The following is a 9,579-nucleotide window of genomic DNA, read 5'->3' on the forward strand; positions in this document are numbered from 1 at the left end:
AGCTAGCTGGTTACAGATTTATTGGCATATCAATGTTTACTTTGCATTCTGATTTTGATCTCTATTTAGTATTCCAGAGGATAGTCACATTTGTTTCTGCCTGGCCTCCTATCTTGACCTTTGAATTCTATAACTTAATAGTTAATGCCACAGTAGCAACCTAGGGAGAGAACCTAAGCTCTTTTTTATTGTTATTTTTATTTGTTTGTTTTTCTGACAGTGGGTAGGAAATCTTAGTATAATTCCCTTGTTGAGAAAATATGTTTCACCCGGTTAAGGAGGAATTTCAACCATTTTATAGTTTGCTTTTAAATGCAGAGACAGGTTTGAGGATAGTTTGGACTCCCTAAAAAATGCTAGAGTTGCATTATCTTTGTAAATTTAGGGTGAATTCCTATTCAGAATTCTGGGTAAGTTTTTTTTTTACTTAAGTAGTTTCCTGGCTACATGAGGATTGCTATATGTATTAATGGGTTATTAACTTGCAAGAAAACAAATTTTTACAGCTAGGTATGGTTAACACAAATGAGTGTGTGCCTAATTTGATAACAATTCAGAGGAATAGGCAGTGTAGTAAACTCCCTCAGAAGGATCTTTCTAAACATCATTGGTGTAGTCTCCAATTTATAGACTACCTTGTTCCAAATGCTCCTATGCTGCTAATTCACAATTCATGATACATGCTTCACATGTAAAATTTTACCTGCAGGGTTACCTGCAGGGGTTAACTACCAATTACAAAATTGTTCTCTTATTACAGTGTCTGTCTCCAGAGCTCCAACTCCTGATCTCAGTTTTTCTTAATGAATCTCCTCCTATAAAAGAGCACAGAAATACAAGTGGATCCCCATTTTTGTGGCAGCAACAGGTATTGGAGAACATCAACATCTCCCTGCTAGGGAGATGGGGGATCCCCATTTTTGTGGCAGCAACACGTATTGGAGAACATCAACATCTCCCTGCTAGGGAGATAAGTCCACTTCTGGACTTATGCAGTTAGGGAGCTGCCAGCCAGATATTTGAATAGAACAGAGATGTGAGAAGCCCCTGTTGATGCCAAAATAAGATTGCTGGCTATCTGAACTTTAGATAATTAGGAGTTTGCTGAATTATTATTCCTAAACTCTAATTCTGTATGTTGTATTAATTAAGGTAGACCATATCTCGTGTCACTGCTGTTCAAAGTGTGGCTAGAAGGGGCTCCTGGGTGGCTCAGTAGGTTAAAGCCTCTGCCTTCGGCTCAGGTCATGATCCCAGAGTCCTGGGATTGAGCCCCACATCGGGCTCTCTGCTCAGCAGGGAGCCTGCTTCCTCCTCTCTCTCTGCCTGCCTCTCTGCCTACCTGTGATCTCTGTCTGTCAAATAAATAAATAAAATATTTTAAACAAACAAACAAAGTGTGGCCAGAAGACTGATACCTGCCTGTAGACTTTTTTGTGAATCTGAAATTGAGAATAAGTGTTTAGAAACTTTTAGCAATTGACAAAGCAATTTACAAAGATTAAATCTACTACTAATAGATGAGGGGTGTTATATTTTTATTTCATTTTTCTAGTAATTACTTTTATTGTTATGAACATTTTACAAAAGTATTAGTTTAGATAGATTAGAAATTTTAAAAACTGCTCCTTTTGAGAAGCTTGGCTGCCATGGGAAGAGCTGAGCTACAGCTCATAGAGACTTGCTGTGTGACCTCTGGCAAATGAGGTAATCTCTAGGTTTACATTTAATAAGTTAAGACTTTTCAGCAGGCCTGACACTTAGTCTCGCAAAGCTAAGTCAGGGATGCAAAAATGTCAACTTTTTTTTTTCTTTATGAACAAGAAGATGGGAAATTCAGTCTCAGTTATTATTGCCCACCCCCACCTCCCCTGGCTCCTGTCTCCCTGGACCTCAAAAAATGAGGGTGCAGTACTGTCCACAGCCTCTTTGCCTAAGCCCACAGCAGAGGCTTGGTGGGTGAACAAGTCCTTGCTGAGGTTGGGGCTCCTGATGCCTAGCCCTCCTTGTGCCTGCATCTCCATCACTTGATGCCTTGCTCACCTGGAGTGGTCCAGCCTGGCTCTCTTTACCCCCTGAATTACCACTAGAGAAAATCTTTCCCCAGAGACACTTTCGTATCTTCCATGAGCTCAGGCTTTGGGAAAACTAAGGCTAGAAAAGAGTATTTTCAGATTACTTTTGATATGGCCCCAGTACAAATTTCTAAGGCAAGGAAGCACAAAATGGCCTGGAAAAATTAGGGAGGAAGAGGCATATGGGAGGGAAAGCTGAAGAAAAAACACAAGTTAATATTAATACTTTTGTAATTGTAAAATGGGGCCAATAAACCCTTCTTGATAGGGTTGCCTGAGGATTGAGTAAGCTAATGCACTGAGAATTCTTACCCAGGTGCCCAGAATACACTAAGTCCATAGTACTATTATTTCCAGATCAGGAGGTCCCTGGCTCTCATTTGTTTTTGCCTATTGGCTCTTATGTTCTGCACACACAATGTGCGTTTGGATGATTTCATCCAGCTGTGGTTTTTCTTCTTCTTATCCTTTGATGACACAGGCTGTAAGCCAAGGGTACTTCATTGGGCGTCTGTGGAACCCAGACTCCACTTCCATGGATGGGCTTTAGAGGGTCTCTGATAGTCTGGAAGTTTTATGTTTTATTTTTGTGTTACTATTTATTCTGACATTTTTAACAAACAAGTATTTTTTTCTTAGCAAAAATCTCATCAGTTATACTCATCTGTCCTTGGCAGATTCAGTTTTAGTAGCTGTGGGGCAAGGACTAGGATTCCACATTTCTAACAAGCTCCCTGGTGATATCCAGTGCTGTGGGGTCCAATGATCTCACTTAAACTAGCAAGGCCTAAGTGACTTTTGACTTTAAGGATGTGCCTTTCATTGCCTATTAACTTCACCAAACTTGCCATTTTCTTTTTTTTTCCCAACATATCTAGTCATCAGAAGCAGCTGCCCTATTCAGGAATGCTTATAATTATAAATATTTCCACCGCACAGCTATTCAATCTGCCGGTCTTGACATCTACATGCACTTCATTCCAGTTAGCCATGGATGAAAGCTTACATAATTACATAACAGGGTTATGCCCATCCTGTTTGCTCCCACTCATGGAGCCCCTATTTCTTACACATAGGTGGGCAGTCTAACCTCCAAATTCTGTGTTGAAGGCCTGTTTTTTTAGAACTATTTCCAGTATCAGTGATTTTTGCAATAAAGCAGAGCCTGAGGCAAGGATTAAAATGCTGGTTTATTTGGCAAACTCAGAGAAGGGAGGATGAGGAAAAAGGTAAGGGAGTGAAGGAAATGTGCAATATAATATAAAGTACTTCATCCTGTGCTGGTGACCACTTGTCTCAGAGAGCCATGAAGAGACCCAGCAGGTACATCTACCCAGCATACAGTACTTTCCTGGAGGTTGGTTAAAGAAAAGTAATAATTCAGAGTCTCCCTAAGGAGAGGCAGAAGGGAAATTCTCTGCCCAGCTTGAAAACCTTCTCCCATTTTTCATTGGTCAGGATGTCAGATCCCATACCTTATTCTTTCTTCCAAACCAGGAGGGCAGAAACTCTAGGCATATGGTTGTTCAGTCTGACTACATGGAGACATCCCCCAAAAAGGGGGATGGGATTCCCAGGGCAAGTGACTGGTCAGCCCTGCAGTGGGATTTGAAAGATTTTTTTTTTTTTTTAAATTTCACTGTACTAAGGACAAGGAAAAAAAATTTTGTGCCAAGAAGAAAAAAGAAATAACATAAGTTGTTCATAGTCTGTAATGACTGACTTGTCCTTTCATGTCTATGTGATTAAAGAACTAGGAAGTGCTTTTAAGTCTTTATCCTCCGTCTTGCGTCATTATTGAGTCAGCTGGAATAAAAAAGGTGGACACTACTTAATCAGTGGAGACCTGCCTCTCCACAAATGTGGCAGATACCATTAACTGATCACTGCAGTCTTCCCACTTGTTGGCTGGGCATACTGAGGTTTCCTTGTGTGTGAAGATAGCTTCCTCCCTCCCTCTGCCTCAGGGATGCCTTAACCTGATTTGTGAGTATACAGTGAGAAACCAAGCCATTCTTAGTCCTTTTTTTTTTTTTCCTCTTGAGTTCAGATTCTGTTCTGCAAGGAGCACACCCCTTCTTTCTGTTCTTCCCTATCATTGGTATCATTTGTTCCCCCTCACCACACATGCCCTACTTCTTATCTCAGTTGGGTGAGGGCTCAAGAGGAGAAGGGTGCTATCTCTCAGACTTCTCCAAGATCCCAGCACCTCAGAGCATGCCAGTACTGGCCTCACAGTACTCTAAGTGGTGCTCCTTGCCATCACACTCAGTGGATTGCCAGGTGGAATAAAACCTACTGACACCTGAGACCTGCAGCCACAGTACCTCTTTGACTAAAACTGCAACTGAGGAGCCATAAAGTAAGTGTCAGGTGACACGTGCTTGGGAGTTGTCAGGCTTGGCTTTGAGTTGGGCCTTATTCCTGACTCCTTAGGAGCTGTGTGATCTTGGCAAGTTACTACATCTCATGAGATCTGTCTTCTTTTTTTTTTTTTTTTTTCCCAATTTATTTATTTTCAGAAAAACAGTATTCATTATTTTTTCACCACACCCAGTGCTCCATGCAAGCTGTGCCCTCTATAATACCCACCACCTGGTACCCCAACCTCCCACCCCCCCGCCACTTCAAACCCCTCAGACTGTTTTTCAGAGTCCATAGTCTCTCATGGTTCACCTCCCCTTCCAATTTACCCAAATTCCCTACTACTCTCTAACACCCCTTGTCCTCCATGCTATTGGTTATGCTCCACAAATGAGTGAAACCATATGATAATTGACTCTCTCTGCTTGACTGATTTCACTCAGCATAATCTCTTCCAGTCCCGTCCATGTTGCTACAAAAGTTGGATATTCGTCCTTTCTGATGGAGGCATAATACTCCATAGTGTATATGGACCACATCTTCCTTATCCATTCATCCGTTGAAGGGCATCTTGGTTCTTTCCATAGTTTGGCGACTGTGGCCATTGCTGCTATAAACATTGGGGTACAGATGGCCCTTCTTTTCACGACATCTGTATCTTTGGGGTAAATACCCAGGAGTGCAATTGCAGGGTCGTAGGGAAGCTCTATTTTTAATTTCTTGAGGAATCTCCACACTGTTCTCCAAAGAGGCTGCACCAACTTGCATTCCCACCAACAGTGGAAGAGGGTTCCCCTTTCTCCACATCCTCTCCAACACATGTTGTTTCCTGTTTTGTTAATTTTGGCCATTCTAACTGGTGTAAGGTGATATCTCAATGTGGTTTTAATTTGAATCTCCCTGAGGGCTAATGATGATGAGCATTTTTTCATGTGTCTGATAGCCATTTGTATTTCTTGATTGGAGAAGTGTCTGTTCAGATCTTCTTCTTATCTGTAAGATGAGAATAATATTATCTATTTCCTGATAATATGGACAGGGTTTCTAGCATTTAGAAAGTACTCAATAATAATCATTGTTACCATGATATACAGGCTTTGGAAAGAAATTAAAAATAAGCCTGGTCCCGCTTCTGGATGAGACCCTTGCTGTTTTCAGATACAGCCAGGCAAGTTCCATTGCGCTGTTGGAGAATTCTAACATATCCTGTTGGGGAATCTCTGAGGCTACCTCTAATTCTTATTTGATGAATGTGGAGATGCTTTTCTCTCAGGTTTCCCTTGGCACCATTTTCTTTGGTGAGTTGATGTAGAGGAATGAATGGTAAGGTGTCTTCTCCTTCAGATGTGGGATCTTGCCACTTCCCTCTCATTTGAATCATGTGGTTTACAAATCAGTGCTGCGATACCCTGTCTTTCCTTATAAACCCCCTCATGCATAAGCAAAACTTGAGTACAGAGGCTTTGGACTCTATGTGTGAGACGTCTCTGACAAGGAAAAAAAAAATCACACTACATTAACAAGAAGAATGGCTTTGGAAAAAAAATTTGTATAGTATACAGCATGTCAGTACATTTTCCAGGAAATGATAGCAAATTAGTCAAATCAAGTTACAGATACAGTCAAGAAATTCTTACATGAGTTTCCCCTACAAGATTTTGGTGAATAAAATCAAATGACTTATACCCAGGATTTTAAAAGTGCAGCGGTTCTGGCTCATCCTCAAGTCACTGTGAATTTGACTTGGAATTGAAAGCTTCCGCGATGCAGCATATGGCTTTGCTGTTGAATTATGAGGTGTTTGTGTATGTACTGTGAGATGCTGGACGCAGGGGTAGAATCAAAGTCCAGAGAAATACCACCACAGTCACCATCTCAGGACACCAGCAACCTTCTTCTTTGCTCAAGAAAGTTTTCATAGCTGTGGGTGATGTGCTTTGGTTTTTATAGCTTCTGATGCTCTGGTATTAGAGAGAATTCCTGCTGAGGTGCCCTTATATTACAGATATCACATATGTACTTTCTGAATTCAAAAAGAATAAATTTAAAGACAACACCACTGCTGTTGTTGATAAGTGATCTAAGTGTTGCAAAGATGTCTTTGGGGGCAATTACTCATTCTCAGTATTTTTCACCAAAGAGAGACATTTGAAATTATTCTTTTTGGTCTGCTCCTGAAGATTGTTTTCACATCATTTGTTATCTTTATGGTTGGTATGTTCTTAAGCTGCGGTTGCCGTGTAGAGAGGCAGATTTTCCTACACACTGCTTAAAATACTGTGTATATTTTTTCCAACTAGGTGGCTGTACTACCATCCCAGAATCAGACTTAGAGGAAAGATCAATAGAACAAGATTCCACTGAACCGTTTACCAACCACAAACACCTCATTGCAGAGACTCCCATGCCTGGTAAGAAAATGGGTGGCCTTCACCAATGATATGTCAGGGGCAGTGGTACCTCTGGTCAGTTCTTGTCATACCAGAGAACATTTTGCAAAGCTGCTTATTTTCTGACTTCTCCATCCTTCCCCTCAACATTGGTGCAGCTGAATTTGATCATTTGTGTATTCTTTTCAATATTGAAACCTCTTTCTCTCTCTCACTCTCTCTCTCGCTTTCTTTTTTCTAGATATTTCACCCCTCCAAGGAGTCTCGGAATAGTTCAAGTAGAGTCTGGATGAGGGGAAGATGGCCTTCCCTGTGTGGACCTCATGCCAAGCACAGATGTAGGGCTGGTCCAGGTGCTTCATCCATCTCACCTGCTTGGAGATGATACTATGTAGACATGGGGATTGGGACATTTTTTATTTTGCTAGGAGAACTTGTAATACCATGGGCAGGTCAGTTGAAACTTGTCTTACCAGGAAAAGCTATTGCTGCTTTTTGGTGATCTGTATGCTTATAGCCATCGGGTATCTTTTGGGGACATACTTTATAATGCAGAGACCTAGCTCCAAAGTAATTTGATACCCCCTTTTATTTCCTCACAGAATTCTTATATAGCAAATGTATCAAATTTAATAAAGCATCTCATTGTCCAACAATATCTTGGATTTTATTTATAATTAGAGGGTTTTATAGTTGTTTTCTCTACATATTTTCTTCAAAGAAAAAAAACTGAAAGGAATTGAAAATTTTGCTACTCCATGGTAAGACTTGAATATAATTGTTTTATAAATAAACCACAGAATTTTCATATGATCTATTTACTCTGTTATCCTAAAAATGGAAGAAGGTAAGTTTTTAGTATTGTAGGAAAATGTTAAAATATTTTTAGGGAAGATAGTATATTGACATCCTCCTTAGATTACCCCATGGTGACACCTTTTTTAAAAATTCAGATTTTAAAAGGTTTCACACATTAGAATTAAAATGTAAGGTTTTTCTATTCAAGAAATAAAAGAGATTTTGCCAATTTCAAGTTAAAATTACAATTTCCAGACTGATTTAAATAAATTAAAAATAAGTCTGTGCCAGTTTTAGAATGCCTGTCAGTCAGCATAAAGGGGGATCTGTTTCATGGTTTTTCTATATGTGAAATGTCAAAGAACTGCAGAGGATGTGTTATTTATTATTTCTAGCATTCTTTTTTAGGAGATGCAGCAGAAGACGTAATATTTTTTAATTGTCAAGCATGGAAGTGGACATTGGACCAGAATCAACCATTAGGTTAATTTCACCCAACGTGTGGGGACCAGTAAAAGATGTCATGGCTCCGCAAATGACTAGTTGTAGAAATGCAATGCTTCTGATCATCTTCAACAACTTCATTCAAGAAAGGTTACAAGACAAGTATATTACTTCTTTAAAAAGTGTTTCTGTGTTATACCTCTCTCTCTCTTCCTTTTTTTAAGATTTTATTTATTTATTTATTTATTTGACAGAGATCATAAGTAGACAGAGAGGCAGGCAGAGAGAGGGGGAGGCAGGCTCCCTGCCGAGCAGAGAGCCCGATGCGGGGCTCCATCCCAGGACTCTGAGACCATGACCTGAGGTGAAGGCAGAGGCTTTAACTCACTGAGCCACCCAGGTGCCCTATCCTGTGGTTGTTTTTTGTGCTGTGCATATGTCCATGTACTAATCTCTGTTCTCCTTTGTCTTTGTCTTTTTTCTTTTTTTGAGTCACGCTTTCTTTTTATGTGTCTTTCTAACTATCTTTCTTTTTTTTTTCCAATTTATTTATTTTCAGAAAAACAGTATTCATTATTTTTTCACCACACCCAGTGCTCCATGCAAGCCGTGCCCTCTATAATACCCACCACCTGGTACCCCAACCTCCCACCCCCCCCCCCCGCCACTTCAATCCCCTCAGATTGTTTTTCAGAGTCCATAGTCTCTCATGGTTCACCTCCCCTTCCAATTTACCCAAAAGCACATACCCTCCCCAATGTCCATAACCCTACCCCCCTTCTCCCAACCCCCCTCCCCCCAGCAACTAACTATCTTTCTTTAACTCTTTTTCTCTCTTATGTTTCTGTGTTCATCTGACTTGATCAGTTTTTGTCTTCCTTCACTGATGATGACGATGATTGGTGCCTCCTGTGGGCTCTGCTTTAGGATGATTAACTTTCCCCAAAGATTTTTTAGCAGTCTTATAAATAGCCTTGCCCATTTCCACAGCAGTCATTCAGACATGGCCAGACATGTTCCCATCCCATGTGAGCACAAATTGGGCTCATGTTAGTTGTGCTATGCCCACTTAAATCTATATGTACAGAAGCAAGAGAAGCAAGTCAATTATGGAGTCTGTGCTGCAGTCGCCCCCATTCTCTAAGCTTTTTGGTTCCCCAGCTCACAAGGAACTAGCCAGGTCAAGCATACCTGGAACCACAAGAGTTTCCTCAAGTTGAAGAACATCAGATATGTTATGAATGGCTTTGTTGTAATTACATTAATAAAAAAAATTATTCTCTGGATTAAAAGTAGTTAAGCAACAAGACCTCTTTTTTTTTTTTTTAAATAGTTGGCCTCTGACTAGTCAGTAGTCTGTTACAGTGTACGTGATTCCCTATCACATAAAAATGTAGGTAAAGATGGGCAGAAAAATCAAAATAAAATGTATGTGAGGAGTGTTTAAACTCCTTTAGAAGCATTTTATAAATACAGGATTGACAGTGGTCATCTGCCATGGCTCCAAT

At 40.3% G+C, this 9,579-nt stretch overlaps 1 protein-coding gene across 3 annotated transcripts in view; it reads left to right on the top strand.

Moving 5' to 3' along the window:
- Nucleotides 1-8,093, top strand: part of BBS9 (Bardet-Biedl syndrome 9) — a 461,843-nt gene extending 453,750 nt beyond the window's left edge. For 2 of the 3 annotated variants that reach the window (XM_044246344.1, XM_044246345.1), the window contains 2 exons: nucleotides 6,740-6,850; nucleotides 7,071-7,479. In XM_044246344.1, the coding sequence (XP_044102279.1) occupies nucleotides 6,740-6,850; nucleotides 7,071-7,102 (143 nt within the window). In that variant the 3' untranslated portion in view covers nucleotides 7,103-7,479. Of the gene's footprint in view, nucleotides 1-6,739; nucleotides 6,851-7,070; nucleotides 7,480-8,035 lie in introns of those variants that run through there. The other variant, XR_006384294.1, reaches the window with a different exon arrangement.
- The last annotated feature ends 1,486 nt before the right edge of the window (nucleotides 8,094-9,579 follow it).

Source organism: Neovison vison, chromosome 4 (genome assembly GCF_020171115.1).
Source record: "Neovison vison isolate M4711 chromosome 4, ASM_NN_V1, whole genome shotgun sequence".
NCBI classification, from domain to species: domain Eukaryota; kingdom Metazoa; phylum Chordata; class Mammalia; order Carnivora; family Mustelidae; genus Neogale; species Neogale vison.